This window comes from Herpailurus yagouaroundi, unplaced genomic scaffold (assembly GCF_014898765.1).
Source record: "Herpailurus yagouaroundi ecotype Mexico unplaced genomic scaffold, PumYag 428, whole genome shotgun sequence".
NCBI lineage: Eukaryota > Metazoa > Chordata > Mammalia > Carnivora > Felidae > Herpailurus > Herpailurus yagouaroundi.
Genome location: NW_024412645.1, coordinates 5,702,861 through 5,723,958, shown reverse-complemented (window position 1 = coordinate 5,723,958; position 21,098 = coordinate 5,702,861). Strand labels below are relative to the sequence as shown.

General features: G+C 51.5%; 1 protein-coding gene and 1 long non-coding RNA gene across 4 annotated transcripts in view; one reads left to right on the top strand and one right to left on the bottom strand.

The window, feature by feature from the left end:
* GRK3 (G protein-coupled receptor kinase 3) overlaps nucleotides 1-7,981 on the top strand; it is a 103,344-nt gene extending 95,363 nt beyond the window's left edge. For 2 of the 3 annotated variants that reach the window (XM_040463906.1, XM_040463907.1), the window contains 3 exons: nucleotides 2,581-2,717; nucleotides 5,129-5,242; nucleotides 6,489-7,981. In XM_040463906.1, coding sequence (XP_040319840.1) covers nucleotides 2,581-2,717; nucleotides 5,129-5,242; nucleotides 6,489-6,650 — 413 coding nt within the window. In that variant the 3' untranslated portion in view covers nucleotides 6,651-7,981. Of the gene's footprint in view, nucleotides 1-2,198; nucleotides 2,431-2,580; nucleotides 2,718-5,128; nucleotides 5,243-6,488 lie in introns of those variants that run through there. The other variant, XM_040463908.1, reaches the window with a different exon arrangement.
* Nucleotides 566-21,046, bottom strand: LOC121022622 (uncharacterized). The gene is made up of 3 exons (XR_005787021.1): nucleotides 20,810-21,046; nucleotides 1,826-1,928; nucleotides 566-1,157 (listed from the first exon to the last, which is right to left on the bottom strand). It is a non-coding gene; the product is annotated as an uncharacterized LOC121022622 (long non-coding RNA).
* Between the last annotated feature and the right edge of the window lie 52 nt (nucleotides 21,047-21,098).

Sequence of the window (21,098 nt, the reverse complement as noted above, 5' to 3'; positions counted from 1 at the left end):
GCCATAAATAGTTCTATGTGGCTTGGAAAAGTGCAGTATAATATTTCAAAGCCTTTAGTCAACGTATAAATAAAGACGGTCAGCATCATTGTGTCAGTGAGTCCTCTGATCTTGGAGCCTTGAGGGCAAGCTGACAAGTGTCTTCCTTGAAAACTCGTCCGGTGTCAGGAGCAGGCCCGGCTTCATGGGAGTGTGACCTGGGCCACCTCAGAGGGCACCCCACTGGGCTGAACACTCTGCGGCCACCGTCTTGGCGTCCTTAATAATTTTTGAGCAAAGGGCCTACGTTTCCATTTCTCAAAGTATGTGGGTTCGGGTGGGGAACTTGGCACACATATCACTTGTCAAGAGGTATCAGTGGATATAATTATAGTTATTTTACAAACAGCAGTAAAGTTACCAAACCGCCTTTTTAAAAAAAAATTTTTTTTTTACTGTTTATTTTTTATTTTTGAGACAGAGACAGAGCATGAACAGGGGAAGGGCAGAGAGAGAGAGGGAGACACAGACTCCGAAGCGGGCTCCAGGCTCTGAGCTGTCGGCACAGAGCCCGACGCGGGGCTCGAACCCACGAACTGTGAGATCATGACCTGAGGCGAAGTCGGACGCTTAACTGAGCCACCCCGGCGCCCCACCAAAGCGCCTTTTTATTTACAATATTTGAGTGCCCGATGGGGGATACCCAGAGTTGCATGCACGACACCAAGTATCAAACCAATCAGCCGTTCTTAATTCAGCGAACGTGGGCGCTCTTGCTTTTCCGCGGACTTTATGAATTTTGGATGTCTGAATCTGTTGTGGTTGATGGGGATGACATCATTTCGCTTTAGCTCCGGGCAAAGACTGTCTCTGAGGCTGACGTTATATGACAGGAACGACCGGAACCAATTTCATTCTGTTCTCAGTTGCTTGAAGGGGGGCATCTTGATCCAGGCTCATTCGTCCCGTTGACAGTTTGCCAGTAACATCCACCACCTGCTCAGAAAAGCATGCCCGAGCCTGGATGAATCCCTCCTTACGTAAAAGCCACCTGAGTACACGCCACGGGAGCAGTAGAGCCCCGTAACTGTGCTCCCCTTCGTCCTCCAGGGAGGCAGGCTTCATCTCTAAGCTGCTCCTTAGCACGTGCGTCCATTGACATCACTCTGGACTCTTTGCTGTAGCAAATTAAAAAAAAAATTTTTTTTAACGTTTATATAGATTTTAAGAGACGGAGAGACAGAGTGTGAGTGGGGAAGGGGCAGAGAGAGAGAGGGAGATACAGAATCCGAAACAGGTTCCAGGCTCCGAGCTGTCAGCACAGAGCCCGATGCGGGGCTCGAACCCACCAGCCGTGAGATCCTGACCTTAGCCGAAGTCGGACGCTTAACCGACTGAGCCACCCAGGCGCCCCTGCTGTAGCAAATTTTACACGGCAGGTCACATCCATGGTGATTTGCTCCCGGGAAGGCCATGATGTCACTAGGATCTTGACAGAGTGGACCCAGACAAAGCGGACCTAAATAACCTTGCCCAAGTGTCTCGTTGTAGCGAGAGCTGCAATCAGAGCCTCTAGCAGATTAGCGAATTTACCCTCATATACAAGTGATTGACGTGGGCATCGCTGGATCTTGGTTGAAGATCTCCAGAGTCACCGTACAGAGCAGTACAGTCTAGGCTTAGGTCTCTGAAGTCGACCCGTGAGGCTTCCACCATCGATACACTTTCGCAGTGCAAACAGTTTTCCATTAAAATGACAACTCCAGGGAGCCCACCCGATCCCCTCGTCCCCTCCCTCCTTGGTTCTTTTCCCTCCTGCGTGCGGCGCTACGTGGGTATTACTTACCTGTTCATCCTCGGGGTCTCCTGTGAGGACCTTAGCTCCCTGGGGCCAGGAGTTCTGTCTCCTGTGGCACCCAGCGTGCCCAGAACAGGCATTCCCTTCGTAGCTGTGGAAGGAATAGGAAAAAGAGAGGGTGAACTTTAGCCCAGTCACGAAAGCCTTTAAAGAGTCAAAGCCAGCCACTTAAAATGAACCTTTAAACAAAGAGCAAGAGACAGTATTTCATTCTAACAGTGCGATCAGGACTCAGCATGAGTGTGAGTTGGTCTGTCTACATAACCAGGTACCTGGGGCATAAATACAACCTTAAGGAGTAAGCAGTTTTGATCCTCGTGTTACCTCGGCTGCTTGGTAAGTTCCTTATTATTATTCACAGGATTGAAGGGAGAACCCCAGGCCCACGTAAAGGCAGAGGTACTTGGGGCAGCGCTCGAATCGAACTCCTCTCTACTCTCCCATTCTTGCTGTCACGCATAACGAAAGAATAGTTTGGGAACAAACCTCTGTCCTCTCTGAGCAGTCAGGGAACATCACAGACGAATCCGAATATTGAGGAACAGCCACTTACGACGTCAGCAGAGAGCCAAAGAGACCCGTCCTTGCGATCCCGAGATAATGGCTTACGGGACATGTTTCCACTCATAGAAACTTGACTTTTCCAAAGAGTGTGTCATTCTTCTGTTGTTGTTGCTTCTGAGAATAACACGGACGATCTGTTTCGGAGCCCATTTAATTCGTGGCTATTTTATATTCCTCAGATTACGCTCTGGGAAAAGACTGCATCATGCACGGCTACATGCTAAAACTGGGGAACCCGTTCCTGACTCAGTGGCAGCGTCGCTATTTTTACCTCTTTCCAAACAGACTTGAATGGAGAGGAGAGGGAGAGTCCCGGGTGAGTCTGAAGTGCCGTCACCAGCACGTGCTCCCAGCGTCCCGAGGGCCACATGGCTCTCGTGTCGCAGGGAATGCGCCGCGAAGCTCCGCGTCACTGTTTTAACCTGCCCGCGTGAGATTTTGGTGTTCAGACGTTAGCTTTTAACCTTCGAGTCAAGGAAGGATTTTGTAACATCTGAAAATAGAACGTGAGAGGTCAAAACAGCCAGGTTTGAAGAAGGGCTAGAGAGCAGTCAGGTAGGTCAAAAAAGAGGGGGGGGGGAAGAAATCTCGGACCTTGGAGTCAGACGGAGGCACTTAAATCCAGAGCTCAGAGAAGAAGGTCCAGCGCCCATGACACAGCCCAACAGTTGTGGGTCTGCCTGTACCCAGTCTCCCCTTCACGGGGCCTCCCTCGTCAGGCCCAAATGCAGCGAGCCGGGATGCTGGGCGCAGAGGTGAGGTCGCCCAGCCACACTTCCTCCGCTGTCCGTTTTGTTGGAAAATTCTAAGTGACTTCCATTCCGTAAGCAGGAAGATACCCTCGGGTCGTTTGGAGGGCTCATGTTTGTGAACAAGGTAGAAAGAACTTTCTGATCCCCACTGTCCCTTTAAGCAAGGCAGGCAGCATTTATTAAGCGCCTACTGTGTGACGAGCGGAGGGCTTGTCCGGAGCTGGCAGCCCAGGCGTAAGGGACACACACTTCTGCTCTCGGGGAGGGAGTGGCTCGGCTTCTGGGGCCAAGGAAACAGGACGGGGGTCCCACGTATAGTCGATGTGTTGTATGTGTCCGAAAACTGCCCATCAGTTGTCCAGTGGTGAGAAGTACAGAAAAGAGTGACCTCTAATCTTGTTTGTTGGACTTTTTTAAATCCCTGTGGGTAAAGTGGCTGCTGAATTATGAGTGATTGCTGTCGAACATCACATCCCATTCAAATGCACAAGACCTTCTCACCATTACCAGTGCCAGGGGGCTGTCTTCCAAAGCTAATACATCTGGGCCATGAAGTACTAAGTCTCTGGGGGTCCTGAATTATAACTCAGGTGCTGGTATTACATAATATGTATTATGTTATATAATATTATACTATAGATATGTGTTACATATAGTATATGTATTTCACAAATCTATAAATTCAGCACCCAAGCTATAATTCATGTATATTAGTACTACATAATCTTTCCAGATAATGAGTGGCCCTGGGCATATGACATAGTTACAGTTAGCCCTTAAACGATGGGGGTAGGGGTCAGGGCTGTTGGCCCATCCTACAGTCAACAACCCACGTATAACTTTTGACTCCCCCCAAAGACCTAACTACTAATAGCCTGCTGTTGACCAGAAGGCTTACCGATAACATAAACAGCTGATTAACACAAAATTTGCCTGTTATGTGTCTTACATGCTGTATTCTTAAAATAGAGACAGCGAGAAGAAACAAAACGTTATTAAGAAAATCATGAGAGAAAATGCATTTACAGACCTGTCCTGTATTTCCTGGGAAAAAAAAAAAAAAGAAACCATATCCGCGCGGAAGTGGACCCACACGGTTCAAACCCGTGTTGTCCCAGGGTCAACTGAATTCTGCTGTCTACCGGGCAGTCTCTGTGGCGCACACTGAAAGGAAATTGTCTCACTTTTCAGGATATTTGAAAACTTTAAGAAAAAAAATCTTCCTTTTTTTAAACACACAGGATTCATTAAGTTAGCTTGCTTTCAAGAGAGTCAATGTGTAGCGTGCTGTTTCTAGGTGTATGTGGATGGATGGGTTCGTAGGTATAAATCAGGTTAATATGAAACGTGAGCCTCCACGATGGTGCTTTTCATTTAGGATTCCTGGAGTATTTATCCAAAAAAACATAAAACGGTCAGGTACTCATGACACAATAGCAGTCACCTTAGGCCATCCTCTTATACACCCGGCGTGACCATCTTTTAAGGATGTCACCTGGATTTATTACATCATTTTGATATTTGCAAAAAATCATTAGCTTACAAGCCAACATTGCTAGACCTTCCCTGGGCTGCCGTGTCAAAAACAGCCTCGCCCCATTTGCTCACGTAAGTTACACGGTGCTTCATTGTCTGCTGACAGCCTGGTCGGTAGAATTCAGGTGGGTGTGCGACACAGCGAGGGTACGTGTGAGTCACGGCCACTCAGAAATCAATTCTGTGTGAGAGTTATCGAGACGTTCCTTTCTTTGCCGTTTCCTGCGAGATGCCGTAGTTTAAATTTTGTGCGTGTTTCTTTGTAGCCATTCCCCCTCGCTTCTAGAATATCCTCAAAGAAAGAAAAAGACTGATTTTTTTTTTTTTTTTTTTACTTTTTCTTCTGAGCTGATAGTTTTCCGTATTATTTATCAATTGAATGGAAGAAGTTGGGAAATAGTGTGAAGTAATTTGTCATTTTTTTTTTTTTTATGGCTAGCAAAATTTACTGACGATGGAACAGATTCTGTCTGTGGAAGAAACTCAGATTAAAGACAAGAAATGCATTTTGTTGAGGATAAAAGGAGGGAAGCAATTTGTCTTGCAATGTGAGGTGAGCTTTTTTTTTTTTTTTTTTTTAAAACGTGTCCCTTAGGTGCAAGTTTGGGCAGCTATACATATGTCCAGCAAAGATGGCTGCCTGGGTATGAAACCTCTGCTTAAATCCATGCTTTATCACTTACTTAGCAGGAAAGCCCCGGGGTACCAGGAGCTCAGCAAACTAACAGTTACCGTCAAAGATGTGAAAGTCAGAAAATGGCAGGAGGGGAAGACCGTGGAGTCATTGGATTGCCCTATCTGGAAACTGTCCACTGTTTACTAGGGGTCTATTTGTTATCGAGTCTCCCAGTTCTTTTTTTTTTTTTAAGTTTATTTATTTATTTTGAAAGAGAGAGGATGAGCAGGGGAGAGGCAGAGAGAGAAGGAGAAAGAGAGGGAGAGAAAAAGAGAGAGAGAGAGAGAGAGAGAGAGAGAGAATCCCAAGCAGGCTCAGCCTTGTCAGTGCAGAGCCCCGTGTGGGGCTCGAACTCACAAACCATGAGTTCCTGACCGGAGCTCAAGTCAGACACTCAACTCACTGAGCCACCCAGGCGCCCCTGGTCTCCAGGTTCTCATCTTTCAGCATGTTTGAGGCTGAGGCTTGGATGTTTAATCAAACGCAAGATACCAAAGTGACTCCTCTAAGGGGGAATGCCATCTTTCTCGCTCCAGAGTTCTACCGTGGCCCGAATTTAATTCCTCTGAGGTGCTGGTGTGTGTGTGCGCGCGTGTGTGTGCACGCGTAGGTGCGGGTGGGGGGTGGGGGTGTACGGTATGTGTGTAGGCGTGGGGGGGGGTGTCTCGGGTGTGGAGGGCGGTGGGGTGTGCGCGGGTGGGTGCGGGGGGCGGTGTGCGCGCGAGAGCATGTTTAGAGAGAGAAACCGGCAGTAGATGCCCAGGCCGTGTGTTGAGTAACTTCACCGCCACAGGGCCCGCGTGAAGGTGCTGGTTAATCTGTCAGAGCTCCCCCTCAGGTGTTATTTTACAGACCTGAGTTTAGAAATCAGAAATCGGAGGTCACGTCTGAGCAGATCACCGGCGGTGCTTCGGGGTGGGGATCGGGAGGGGCGCCCGAGGGGCTTCGCCGGCCTGGCCCTGCTTCCCGCGGGAGGCCCCGGAGGAGGCCGCCCATGTGGCCCGCAGTGATGCAGGCCGCCGCGGGCCGGAAAGCAGCACGTCGCTGTCGTTGCCAGAGGCACCCCGGCTGTCGGCAGGACAGGCCAGCCCGTGGCAACTTCTCCCTTTGTGTCTCCGTGCAGAGCGACCCCGAGTTTGTGCAGTGGAAGAAGGAGCTGACCGAGACGTTTATGGAGGCCCAGCGGCTGTTGAGACGCGCCCCCAAGTTCCTCAACAAGTCCCGCTCCAGCGTGGTTGAGCTGTCCAAGCCTCCCCTCTGTCACAGGAACAGCAATGGCCTCTGACACCCAGGGCAGGAGGGTCCTGGGGAGACAGGGCCGCAAGGAAGCCCGTGCCGAGGGTTTTCAGCCCTTGAGATGGAGCCTTTTGGAGAAGGCCGGGGGTCGGAGGTTCGGTCCCCGTGTCCCTAGGGCCCCTCCATGGCCGGGAGGACCCAGGACGCTGAAGTGCTCCCAGTAAGAGCGCTGACCGCTGTCGGCATGGGGCCGGCCAACCCCCCCCTACACACCCCCCTCCCCCCGAGTGCCTCCCTCTGCATCACATCTGTCCACGCTCGAAACTACTGAAGAAACAAGCGAAAGTTCTTTTCCTTCGTCGCGTCCCGGTTTGGGTATCTATGAACTTAGAACTTGGAATGATTCCTGCCCATCCCTTCGATCTGTACGTCTGACCGTCAGACACATCTTGCGCTTGCCAGGACGGAGCGCAGCCCTCTGCCGCATCGGGCACGGATGGCCCGGGCACTGCCTCGTTCCACGTGCCAGTTTCCCCGGTGCCTGGTCCACGCGGCCGAAGGGCAGGACGTGGGCACACCCACCTCTCGTTCCCCGGGGCTGAAAGCCGAAGATACTTGCCGAGAAGGCTGCACTTGGGCCCCCACCGTGTGTGCGGAACCACGGGTACCAGCCTGCCTCCGACAGGGAACAGAGGGAGTGTGCCCTCAGAGGACGTGGCCGTCGCTCGTCACTGAGGGCGTTCCACAGCGGATCGTGGGAAGGCCTGGCGGGCTGTGAAGGCGAGGCCGTGGGGTTTTGGCTTCCGGGGCGACAGCGGTTTCTCAGACATCTTCAAATAAACACATAGCACTTTCACATGTCTGGGTGCACACGGCTGCTGGGGGGCGAGTCTGTCTAGGGTTCCGACAGTAAGCGGTTCCAGGACCCACTCGTTCTGGTTCCTTCTGCCTGCCCTCAGGACACGTCTCCATAATGGGTGTGTACAGGAAGGGAAGAATCGCTCCGTTTCACGTCGTAGCGTAACTTACAGTGAATTTCATTGACTAAAGGATACTGAAGAATGAATGTGTCCAGATGGGCTAACCGCATCTGTTGACTTTCCTGTCGACCTTGGCCTGTCGTTAGTGAGTAGTACTTGCCCCCCCCCCCCCCCCGTGGGTCGCCCCGCGCCTGACACAGCAGGGGAGCGGAAAGGCCCTTCCCCTGATCCCGGAGGCATCTTGTCATCTCCCCCCACCCCTGTCTTGCTCTCCCGCCACACGCCCTGCGCCCTTTTCACGCCCCAAATAAATGCTGGGCTGTAAGAAGCGGTGATTTTCCCAGTGCAGTCCTCTCTCTCATCAGACTAAAAATAGTAACAATAATTTTTTTAAAGTCCACATTTCTGTCTTCCTAGTGCAGTCTCGTCGTATGTTTCTAAGTTTACTAACAATACCAACAACCGATCACAGCTGTCTGCATCCTGCCCTCGATATTTTCAGTGGGTCCAAATCTCTGGGTCCTGTGCTCGTTGGGAAAGTCAGTACTTTCTAATGCAATTCTGTTTGGAGAGTTTGGAAGATAATTACAGAACGTGTTTCATTTCATAGGAGTTGCTTTGGAAAAGAAATCTGGAGGTTCCTTACCCATCTCAGCTACCAGTTGGGGTCTACATGAGCGTATCCGTTCTACTCCGCTCTTGCCAGTAGAGGGGGAGGGGTGCCCTAGTTACATGCCTTCCCCTGGCTTGTTTAAAAGGGAAGACTGACGTTCACGTTCTGTTTTCAAAACAAAAACACAAAAACCCAAAAAACCGCTAGCAACAGAAAAGTAGTTGTTCCTCGCAAAGGGTGAGCGCCTTCCCGACTCTGGTTAATGACAGCTGTCCCTGCTGTCACCAGCCCCGTTGCAGGCTCCCATGCGCTCAGCACGTACAGTTTGCTGCGCCCCGAGTCCCCGCTCGACAGTCAAGGCCCTCGGGCACAGACTCCTCGAGGGGCTGGGCTTAGCGTCTCCCCTTTCAGACCCGAGTGCGTCAGCCACGCCAGTGTGCGGCTGTTTGAAAGATACCTTTTTCGCTCCAGCGTAGAACAGAAGGTTCATCTGCCTTTTAGAAGGAAAACGTGAATTGGGAAATCGCCTGAGAGCCCTTTTGCCTCAACCTTAATTCCCAGTGCTGGGGTCTTGTCTGGCCTGTCTCCTACCTGCACTTGCGCCCGCAGGCGTCCTGACGGGGCCAGTTTCTCCGCTGCCAGACAGAAGACACCTCCGGGACCCTTCTGTGCCAGCGCCTTGTGCCTGCATGGCCTTGAGTGGCCAAAGAAAGCCACTGGTTTATTTCATTATTGTTTTTTTTTTAATGTTTGTTTATTTTTGCGCACAAAAGAGACGGCACAAGCAGGGGAGGGGCAGAGAGAGAAGGAGACAGAGAGTCGGAAGCAGGCTCTAGGCTCCGAGCTGTCAGCACAGAGCCCAACGCAGGGCTCGAACTCACGAACCGCGAGATCGTGACCTGAGCCGAAGTCAGATGCCCAACCGACTGAGCCACCCAGGCGCCCCAAGCTGCTGGTTTACAAGTCTTGGCATACTTGGCTGTTTCCGAAGGTTTTAAGAGTGTCACATCATTCCTAGACGTTTGACCCTTCCTACGTTTGGACCATTCAAAAGGACAAAATTCACACATTTTCTCATTATCCAAGGAAGATAAAGTTGGTAATATTTTTATAAAGTTACAATGTCTTGATTTCATAAAACAAGGGAATGAAAAGGGCAAAGTCTAAAAACAAAGATGATCTTACCTCTAGCTGCTATACAACATGTATGGAATCCATGAAAAACTTGAGTGAGTCCAAGGTTATTTTTTTAAGCCAAAATACTCTCACTGGTGCAATCGCTCCTTCATGGCCTTGGGGGGTCGTGGTTTTTCCTTCTGTCTCATGTGGAAGTAGGAGTTTTCAGCAAAACTTACAGCAATTCGCTGGTTCCGTGCTAATGGAAATGATTGGCCAGTTCACTGACATTACGATTTCAGGATCCGTGGGGAAGAAGGGCCAGCCGTGGAGGACAGCAGCCTTCCAGCTCCAGAAAGACCACAGCGACAACACGCAACCATCTGTTTGAAGCAAGACTGAGCTCGATTGTGATTTGAAATGCGCCACACGGATATCAGAAACCATCGTTTTAAGGCCCTCACTGGCCATTAAAAAATAGCCTTTACCAATTGACAGCTTTAACTACACGAGAAAAGATCGAAGAGTGGTTTTTCTCTGATGACTTAAAAAATTTCATTTGGCATTCGTAGTTGCACCAATTCAATCACAGCATTTGCCTTTTCGACGGAATCGACTTCATGTCAGGAAGAAAACCAGGTTCTCAAAGTTGGACCTCTTTCACGCGATGTAAATCTAGAAAACATACTTTCAAATGCGCTGGCGTTAAGATAAGACTTCTCTTGTAAGACTTCATCACACGTGGGTTTTTTTCTCAGTCGTGTTCAGGGAAGTGTTTCTGGGTCATCCAGAGACGCCTGATGAATGACCTCCTCTCCACCCCTAAGGACTGACACGTTTGTGCCCCGAGAGGAGGCGGGGCTTCACTGGAGTCTGGCAGGTGGTGGCTGGGGGGGCTGTGGGCTGGAGGGGTGAGTGGATTGGGCGCCGCCCCCCCAGACAAGGGCAGTGGTAGGAATGGGGCAAAGGAAGGAAGACGTTACCTTGCAGGTCAAAACTCACAACCTTTACGCCAAGCACCATGCAGACGCCCGAGTTAAAGCTGGCTGATTCTTTCCCTCCTTGAAACAGGAGTTGAATAGTAATTATGGTGAGACACGGCCACCTTATTTTCAGTTATGGAGGCTCTGAACTTATAAATAGGCCATTGGCTTTCCATCGTGACTCTGCACAGCGCCCAGAGCTAACACCCTATTTGGCCATGCCTTGCTGCTCCCCAGAGGGCCAGACGCAGGGTCTGGGTGGCTGTCCCCAGGGCCATGTGGCCAGCTGCAGACATTGTCGCACACCCATTGAAGCCACAGGAAGCCTCCCAGAATAATAGCACCGGACTTGCTGTTTAAGCCATGCCCACTCCTGGAGGAGCTTGGATACTGGGTGCCTGGCTGGCTCCGTCGGCAGAGCACGTGACTCTTGATCTCGGGGTTGCAAGTTCGAGCCCCACGTTGGGTTAGAGATTACTTAATAACGATCCATAGAGTGAGCTTTTAATAGTTTGAATTTGAAAACGTTTTTTCCGAAAGATCTAACCTGATTTTCCCTCCCGCGAAAAGTTGCCCCAAGAGATTTGAATTAATTACTTGAATTCATACGAATATGAATTTTTTCTTTTTACCCAGGCTACATTCAAATAAGTTTTTTCCTGTCGAATTAATGAAAGTTGAACTCTAAAATAATACGATTTCCTCAGGTCGTAACGGACTTTGGATTTCTTTCACTCTCAAAAACTAATAGACCTGCTGTTTTACAGCTGAGGGACAGGGATGCCCCCCCAACCCTGGAAGTGCCCAATGCCCAGACACTCACTGACGTGGCCGGGGAGCACTGACCAATAAATGCGGCACCCCAAATGTTAAATTACCTTTATTTAAACACACACACACACACACACACACACCAGAAAATGGATTAACAGTATATGCATTTCATCAAAAACCTACAGGAATAAAAACTGCCTTTTAAGGTTTCAATAACTCAGCATTCTTAGAGGAAACTCTCTTATACCACCATCTCAAAATCATCTCTGAATACTGTTAACTCTGCTCCCATATTTTATTTTGTCCTACTATAAAATGTCTTTCATGTAAGGGTAGGGAATGGAGAAATATTTCTAACCGTGCACTTGTAATTACAAAGGACTTGAAATTTAATTTCTTGTGTCTCAGTTGATTAACATTCCATGCTGTATATATTATATGTGGTTTGTAAGCTAAACACTGGCCATTTTTTAAGTTCTGTTGTTAAATTGTATTTTTCTATGTTTTAAATGATTATGATAGATTTGGCTTTTTCTGGGTAACATAAAGATTGCTAAACTGCATAAACCAATATATATATATATATATAAACAGAGTTCTATTTTAGCACAAAAGCATTTTATATTATTTATTGAATCCTTACGTTTGTTTTCCATCGAAGCATTCCTTATTTCTGCTCCTTTTTATTTGTCTAGTTTGTTATTTAAAGAAAAGGCAGTCCTTTCTGTTTCTCATAAGCTAAAGCAGAAATAACGCGCACAGCCACATGGGGCCAACAGCCGTCCCCACTGCCATGGACTGTTTTCAACAAAAGCTTATCGGCTGCTCTGGGCTGAGTAGCGCCTGCGCTTTCTCGACAACATCTGGCAGCAAACTTGCCATGAAATACTGCTTTCATCTACCTCTTCAGAAGCCGTCCTGCTCGTTGACAGGTACCCCACACGCTTTCTTCTAGACTGGCTGCATCATAAACGAGTCTCAGTAACACGGTTCGGCGGGATTCCCTTTTGATGTCGGTTCTAAGGCCACGGCCTTGTCCTAGCGAGCGGGGCAGGGAGACGTCCCTTCTGTTCCATCATCCTTCAGCCCAGATCATCATTTCCTGGTCCGATTGTGCCGAATCCCTGCCACCCGTCTCGCCGTCGCCCCGAGATGCGACTCTTGCACCTGACTTACCAAGCACCGAAGGAAAGGTCGGCCCTCGGCACTCGTTACAAATAGCTAGCTGTGTTTGAAAACACCACTTCCGAGGAGTTGCTCATTTGAACGTGACTTTCCCCTGCCCCCTCGCTGCTTCCAAATGGTTTGGAAAACGGGATCATAAAGGCGAACGCCCTCATCTAGGATTAAAACTTTGCGAGAGGTTGTATTTGCAAGGGGTCTTATTTTCGAGCGGACAGACCGGTTGACATGAGCTGGAATGACCGGTCCCTGGGAGAAGGGGTCCCTCCTCACATGCTGACGTTTCTCTCTGCCTGCCTTCCTCGCTGGGCAGCCACCAACACGGTAACGCATTTACTGTATTCTTGGCCAAGTGTCACATCCCGAAAGAAAGAAATTCGCTTCCTGTTGTGCGTTGCTCTACCGCCTTATTGTAAATCTAGATACCGTTACCTATAAAACCACCATGTAATTCCCGTGTGATCTCTCTTCCCGTTGACCGTGCCAGTGGAAGTCTATAGCCCGCCCCCAGTAGACACCTAACTAGTGCACGTTTCAAGTCCTCCCCCACGTGAGATGCTGTTCCACGCCTGCGGCCACCCGCCCTGTGCAAGGCACGTGCAGTCCATTTAATGATCACCAGCTTTGACGGTTACTTTGGAGCAGCTAGGCTGGTTTTCCATGTTGATAAACTGCTTACCGAAAATCTCAATAAAAAGCATCTGCACAAAGATTTCTACTCTGGTGTGCTGTCCTCCCCCCCCAACCCCCCCCCCCCCCCCCGTTTTAAAAAAGCGGTTTTTTTTTTTTTTTTTTTTTTTTTTTTTTATCAAGCTGCTAAGACGTCAGGAAGTAACTCCTTTTAACGAATCCTGGTTTCGAGAACGATCCACACAGGGGCCGATTTTATAAAGAGGAAGAGGACTGCATTTCTGTGGTTATCTGGAGTGTTGGAGCACTGTCTCCTCCCCACTTAAGTCTAGGCTACCCCAGCACTCCCCCTGCCACCCCCCCCCCCCCGCCGCCGCTTACTCTCAGGGTGACCTTGGAGTCCCTCCCGGAAGTACAAACCCCTTACTCTCCATCCCTGCTCCCACGGAGACTAGCTGAGAGACCCCAGGGTGCACGTCCGTTTAAACCAAAAATCCAAGGAGGTGGCGTGGCACATCTGCCCGCCTGGGGGCCCACAGGTGGAGGGTAGGGTGGCTGTTTCCTGTCCTTGAGCTGGAAGCACGTTCTGTGTCTTGCCAGTTCAGGAAAGAAGGAAAGTACAATGGACTCGTATAGCCATCTGGTTTCCCCGGAATGTGCTCGTGTTTGCCGATGCGAAACCATTTGTCAGAGGAGTTGTGCGGAGGCCCGGCTGTGGAGTGGGTGGTCCGCTCCGTGGGCAGAGGGTGGCACGCAGCCGAGGCCTCGGTCGGATGCGCCCTGTAACGAGGGCCGCTCCCAAGAGCTGCTGGCCCGGCAGGACGGGGTGAGTGCTGGGCCCCCGACTCCCAGCTGGCCGCTCTGGGCCACCTGTTCGCTCTGCGATTTTCTCGTTCCTGAATTATGAGCGTTCGATTAGATGCGCCCAAGGGACCATCCCAACCAAAAACATCCAAGTTTCGACTAAGGGTGAATGTGAGGGGCCGTTTGCAAGCAAACAGGGAGCACCTGCCATGTCCCCCGGCTTGTTCCACGTTGTCTCACGGATAATTGCTGCTCTCCCTTCTAAAGCGTGCATTCCCGGCACCCCCCACCCCCTCCCTCTTCCCAGTCCTGCCCCGACGTGCAGGGTGTGGACCCCATGGCAGCGGGATGGGCAAGGACAGAAGAAGACAGGAGCCCCGGGCCCTCCCCTTCCTCAGGCACCAGAGGTGGGCACCAGAGGCACCAGAAGAGCGTTTCTCGGACCCAGCAAGTTTGGGGCTGGGTCAGCCTCTGGCGGGGACAGCGGCACGTCCTGGGCACTGTAGGGTGTTGAGCACCACTCAGCCTCTACTCGCTGGATGCCAGTGCCCACACCCCTCCCAAGCCAGTCTGGACAACCCCAGACGTTGCCAAATGTCCCTTGTGGGGGCGAAGCCACCCCCCAGTTGAGAACCCCTGGTATAGAAGATGGAAAGTTCTCTGTGCTGGGGACAGAGTTGGGGCAGGGGACTCCACCAAGGGGAAAGGTTGTTGCCAAGGTTACTGGCCAGGACTCTTAACTCCTGGGAGCTCCTGAGGACCGTGAGGTCTGCCATGTGGTGGTTGTGGCCAAATTCATTGTCGTGCCAGGAAATGAGCTGGACAAAGTGGTGTTGGAGGTAATGCCATCCCCAAAGGAGGAGGAGCGGGCGTTACTGTTAAGATTGCGGCAGAGGGGGCTGGTGCTTCCTGGGGCCCAGAACACCCTCTGACACCTGCTGCATTTCCTTCTTGATATCAATGCCTTGGGCAGATTTTTCTAGACTGCAGATCTGATCCATGAGATGCAGTGCGGGCGGCGACACGAAACAGCATGCCAGTGAGCTTCCCGGTCATTTCAGGGTGGAATTTGCCCATGGCCAGTGACTGCAGGGGTGAGTGTGGACGCATTGTGTCCAGGCGTAGCAGCAATGGTGCTGACTGTGGTCATGAGTCGCTCTACCTTGCCGAATATGTCACGGATGACCTTGGCCAAGGGTCTGTAGTGGGTAGCGTCATGTGCTGTCCAGATCGTCCTTCACGGAAGAACTTCTCATCTGGCTGCCGGAAGCCATTTGGGGGGCCTTTGTCACAGCTAGATATCCCCCCCCCATCCTCATTTCTTCTCCATCCTTCCATTGGTATAGGTACCAGAGAACTCGTCAATAAACTTCTGTTCCTTGAATTCTGTCTCAGAGGCAGCTTCCCCCCAAGACAACAGTCTGCAAGGTCAGTCCCGGGTGCGGTGGGAGAAAGCAGGGGCTGAATTGGGGCGTGGGGGCCTGGATTACCCACTCCCCGGCTGGCCGTGGTCAGAGATGGGAATCGGTGGTCGTAGATGGAACATAGAAAGCCCCTAGTTCAACGAGAGGGGGCTCCGAGAGTGCAAATTTGCAACAGAGGTGGGTTGGGACGGTGTGCCAGTGGAGGGAATACACTGGCCGCTATGTCCTACCAAGCTGCGAAGAGGTCGCTGTCTCGAAAAGAACTGCAGGCGCCAGTTAAATGTCCGGCTCTTGGTCTTGTCTCAGGTCACGATCTCACAGTTCGTGGGTTCGAGCCCCGCGTCAGTCTCTGTGCTGGCAGCTTGGAGCCTGCTTGGGATTCTCTGTCCTCTCTCCTTGCCCCTCCCCTGCCTTGGGCTGTCTCTGTCTCACTCAAAATAAATCAATAAACTTAAAAAAAAAGAACTGCAACCTTGGAAAGGAACCTCGAGCACGTGCCCCCAGGAGGATAACACTGATTTACAGAAGACTGATAGTGTGGGAAGCCTCTTGGATGTTGAGGCATCGGTCCAAGCTTGTCCCATATCTACCTTGGCGGATTTTGCCAGAGGTGGGGGCGGGGGGATGACTCAGGGCCAGGTTGGTCTCACAAAGCGGGCTGAACGCAGCTTTGTGTGGCTCCACCGGTTCCGTTCACTTTAGTGGGGGGTGGGGAGCATTTTTACTGAACTGCCCCCTTGTTACGTTCATTCCCTGCCCACAAATACAACCTATCATCCCAGGGCCACCTGGGTGGCTCAGTGGGTTAAGCGTCTTGAGTCTTGCTTTCAGCTCAGGTCCGGATCTCACAGTTGGTGAGTTCAAGCCCCACGCCGGGCTTGACGCTTAACCCATGCCTAACCCAAGCCCACCATAAACTGGAGAAGGCTTTGACGAAACACTTACAAAAGCTGATCACAAATAGGCAACCTAAACTTAATACAGTGCATGTTATCATCACTCCTACAGGGAATCTAACCGTGACCAATGATATGAAAAAAAACGTCATCTTTCAACTATAAGAATTTAATGACCCGCCTCCGAAAGTCTCACCCACTCCTTAAAATGATTAATGAATCCGTTATCGACCTCCCCACTCCGCCCAACATCTCAGCATGACGAAACTTTGGCTACTCGTTAGGAGGCTGCCTGAGTCTACAAATCCTAACAGGCCTGTTCCTCGCTAGACGCTGACACATGCACAGCACCTGCCTTCTCACCCGTAACCCACCTTTGCCACGACGTTAACTGTGGCTGCATTATTCGATATACACATGCCAGTGGAGCGTCTGTGTTTTTCCCCCCCCTTTATCATCTCAGCGCTAACAGCAGTTCGTCTTTTGTTCTCACGGGAGACAGGATCTAATAACCCCTCCGGAAGCGCATCCGACTGGGACAAAACCCCATTCCACCCGTATTGCACAAAGATATCCTAGGTCTCTTACGCCTTGTTCTAATACGCGGACCACGCAGAGCCTGCTTGGGATTCTCTCTCTCTCCCTCTCTCACTCCCTCTTCCCTGCTTGCGCTCTCCCTCTCAAAATAAATAAACATTTAAAATACGTAACTTATCCCAGACCCCCAGCCGGCTCGCCTGCAGCTCGCTACTGTTTTTGCTTGTCCAGAACTGCAATCCGTCCGCAACCCCTAAATGAACTTGCCAGTTTCGAGCTTGCTTCCGTCGACCTCTTTATTTAGGGCAACAAAGAGTTTGCGAAAAGTGGGAGGGACAGTAACTGCCGGACAGGGGGACGATGCGACGGGCGGCTATCGCTAAGCTTAATGGATGCTTTAGGGAAAGATAAGAAACAGCTGAGAGGAACCAGCTGCCGGGAGGAACCGCTGAGAGGGCCACATCCACGGTGGGCGGGAAAGAAAATGAGGACCAGACCTGGGACTCAGGAATGAGATCAGATGAGTTCCAAAGGTGGTTAAACTCCCAAGGCAGGTCTGTCCGCTTGGCCAAGGCACGCTCGGCTTGGGGAAGAATGAGACCTTGTCACACGGGATGGAGACATCCGAGCTGACGCCCTTGGAACTCTTGGACCTCCAGCTTCCTCTGACCTCTCCAAGGCTGCAGACGTGTTCTACTCCTTCCTATGGAGAAATAGCACCCCCACCCCCAGGATCTCCCCCTCCCTTACCTCCTCGCCACTAGGCCTTTGGCTAGGGTGATGCCCCTGGGGAAGTGCTTGATGAAGGAGGAAGGGATTAGGAATACAGAGAAGTGGGTGGACACGCTTGAAGGGACGTGCCAAGTAAGGCCGGAAAACCCACCGGGGGCGGCCCGGAGGCCACCAGAACCACTAAGAAGTGGGTGCTGGCTTGCTTCTGCAGGCAGTGCAGAGTCAGGAGGAGCCTTTACAGATCTACATGCGGTCATTCGGTCACTCAACAAACATTCCCTGAGCACCTACCATGGGCCATAAGGACTAGAACGGTCAGTGGCCCAAGGATCCCGATGTTGTAGAAGGGAATCCTGAGGCCCAGTGAGATGAACACACCTCTTTGAGATCAGGATTGGGCCCAGCTCCAAAGCCTGTGCCCTTCCCTGACACCCAGAGCTCTGGGCAGACATACCACCTCCAGACCCTGGCCAGGGCGTGGGCTTCGGGGGTCCTTCTACAGGGATCTCTCTCTCCCCTCCACACTCCGGGCTATATAGTCTTCTGTTCACCGGTTTTACTTCAGCCACCAAAGATTCCATGAGCACCTGCTTAGTGCCTGGCCTGGTGCTGGGTGGCCAGGATGAACGAGGGACTACAGACTAGTGGGAGATGGACAGACGGACAGACGGGCATGCAGAGAATGCACGATGCGGGACCAGATCCCGGGACGCCTGCTCCGGTCCAGTTTCCGTACGTTTGGCGATTTATTCCATAGGCACTTATGGAGCACTTGCTGTGTACCAGCCACTTACAGACACAGACGCAGACCATGGTCCCTGCATCCCTGTGGGGACCATGACGCTCAGATGCACGGGACTGTTCTCCAGTTACCAGCACACACACACACACACACACACACACACACAGTTCTCTAAGAACACTGAGGATGATGGGAGCCCCACACGACACAGGCTGGGGGATAGCACTCAGCCGTCACAAGCCAGGTGGAAGCAATCACCCTAGCGTGCGGTGAGATGGGGCGCACTGGGGGCCCCCGAGTCACAGGCCGTAGGGAGACGATAAATAGAATGTGGCATCCCCAGAGGCAAAAGAGATGGGCCCCCCACAAGGGTCCTGCTCAAAAAAGAAGGAGGATCGGGAGGCTGAAGTCAGTTGCCCCAGTAAAATGGCACAATCCATCCCTAGGCCATTCTGTGGACCCAGAACTGACCAACTGAAGACAGGGCCAGGTCTCCGGGGGGATAACCTGGCACCCCCAGGGCACGGGTGCACACTCACGGCTCCCTGGTCTGTGGTCTGTGCTGCAAAGGACCTACAGCCACTCGGGACGGTCTGTGCTCCAGAAATACCAGAAGGGGCCAAGTTTCCGGGGCCCTTGGTGACAGTGCCTTCACGTTCTCGTGCTGTCCTGCCCCCCCTTGGGATGGAAGCCTGGAGACCGGAGACAAATGCTCAGCCGGGTGACAAACTAGTGCTGACGGGGGCTGCCCTACATTACGGCGCGGTCAAGGCAATACTTAGTTGTCCTGATGGATCTTCCAGCAACACAGTTAGGTACCAGGGGGATAATGCTGACGTGCCAGGTGCCCTCGGGACTCAGTTGCCTTCAGGTCAACCTAACCATCACTGCAGGTTGAGGCTGACGGAGACCCCCGGCCCAGCCTTAGAGAGCTATTTCTGCGTGTCCACCCCACCGTGGAAGACCGACGGCCACGAGAAGATAGAAAAGATCAACGGGACAGGAGAGCACCAAGATGCTTCAGGAGCTGGCGGGAGCGCGGGGGTGGGGGACGGGTCAAGTTTCAACGTCAAGAGAAAAGCGTTTCCGTGAACTTCCAATAAAACGCTAATTCTCAGGGCACCCGGGTGGCTCAGTTGGTTAGGCCTCGGACTTTGGCTCAGGTCTTGATCTCGTGGTTCGTGAGTTCAAGCCCCACATCCGGCTCTCTGCTGTCAGCTCAGAGCCCACGTTGGAATCTCTGTCCCCCTCTCTCTCCGCACAATAAATCAACATTTTATTGTATTTTATTATTTCATTTTATTTTAATGTTCAGGGGCGCCTGGGGGACTCGGTCAGTTAAGCGTCCGGCTTCAGCTGAGGTCACGATCTCGCGGTCTGTGAGTTCGAGCCCCGCGTAGGGCTCTGCGCTGACAGCTCAGAGCCTGGAGCCTGCTTTGGATTCGGTGTCCCCCTGTCTGTCCACCCCACCCCTGCTTGTGCTCTGTCTCCCTCTGTCTTTCAAAAATGAGTAAACATTTAAAAAAATGAATAAATAAATGTTTTAATGTTTATTTATTGTTGAGAGAGAGAGAGCACGAGCGGGGAAGGGGCAGAGAGAGAGGGAGACACAGAATCCGAAGCAGGACTCGACTGAGCCACCCCGGTGGGCCAGTAAACATTTTACTAAATGTCAGCACCGAGAAGGAAGTAAATACTCTGAGAATAGATTGCTCTATGAGCCACAGGGGTAGAAAAGTAACACCTACTACTGGTTGAAGTGTTTCTTTCTTTTTTTTTTTTTTAATTCACTCATTTATTTTTGAGAGAAAGAGAGTGTGGGGGGCAGGGGTAGAGAAATAGGGAGAGAGAGGATTCCAAGCAGCTTCCCCACTGTCAGTGCAGAGCCAGACTTGGGGCTCAAACTCACGGAGTGTGAAATCATGACCTGAGCATCACGCTTTTAGGAGTCAGACGCTTAACCTAACTGAGCCTCCCAGGCGCCCCGGCTGAAGTGTTTCTTTTTTTAAAAAAATTTTTTTTTCAACGTTTATTTATTTTTGGGACAGAGAGAGACAGAGCATGAACGGGGGAGGGGCAGAGAGAGAGGGAGACACAGAATCGGAAACAGGCTCCAGGCTCCGAGCCATCAGCCCAGAGACTGACGCGGGGCTCGAACTCACAGACCGCGAGATCGTGACCTGGCTGAAGTCGGACGCTTAACCGACTGTGCCACCCAAGCGCCCCTGAAGTGTTTCTTAAGAGAAGCAGCATGTCATGTTTGAATGGAATGACCGTGGGCTTCGGAATCAGGAAGACCTAGATTTGAGTCCCTTGCGAGCTGCGCAATCTTGCGTGATGTACTTAATCTACCGGCGTTCTTATTTTGCGCCTTCTGGGCAGCGGACAAAGCACTTTTTAAAAAAATTTTTTTAAAGATTTATTTATTTTTGAGAGAGAGAGAGAGACAGACAGAGCGTGACCAGGGAAGGGGCAGAGAGAGAGAGGGAGACACAGAATCCAAAGCAGGCTCCAGGCTCTGAGCTGTCAGCCCAGAGCCAGATACGGGGATCAAACTCACGAACCGTGAAATCATGACCTGAGCCCGAAGTCGGAGGCTTAACCGTCAGCCACCCAGGTGCCCCGGACAAAGCACTTTTTATAGCATCCTGTTGGATGCAGCATTTAAGACTGGGCCCTCTGGGGCCAGCACCGCCTGGGTTCCAATCCCGGCTTTCCACTGCTTTGGGCCAGTTGGTCGACCTTTCTGTGCCTCAGTTTCCCCCTCCGTCAGACGAGAGTGGGGAAAACCCTACCTGGTGCGGGGTTGTCGGGAATAGTAAATGAGCTCAGGAAAGCCCCCGGGATGCCATCTGGAGCGTGACGCGTGTTTTCCTGCATCGATTCTTCACCACGAGGCGGCAGAACTCGCTCCGGTTATTTTTTTCCAGAGTCCCGCTGGCGTGCGGGGCCCGGCTCTCCTCCTCATCCAATCCCGTGGCCTCCGGTGGTTATCTGTGTGGGGCCGAGGCCGGAGTGTGCGGCCTGCCCGGGGACAGGGATGACGGCTGAGAATGTGCTTGCGTGGGGAGCTGTCCCCTCCCC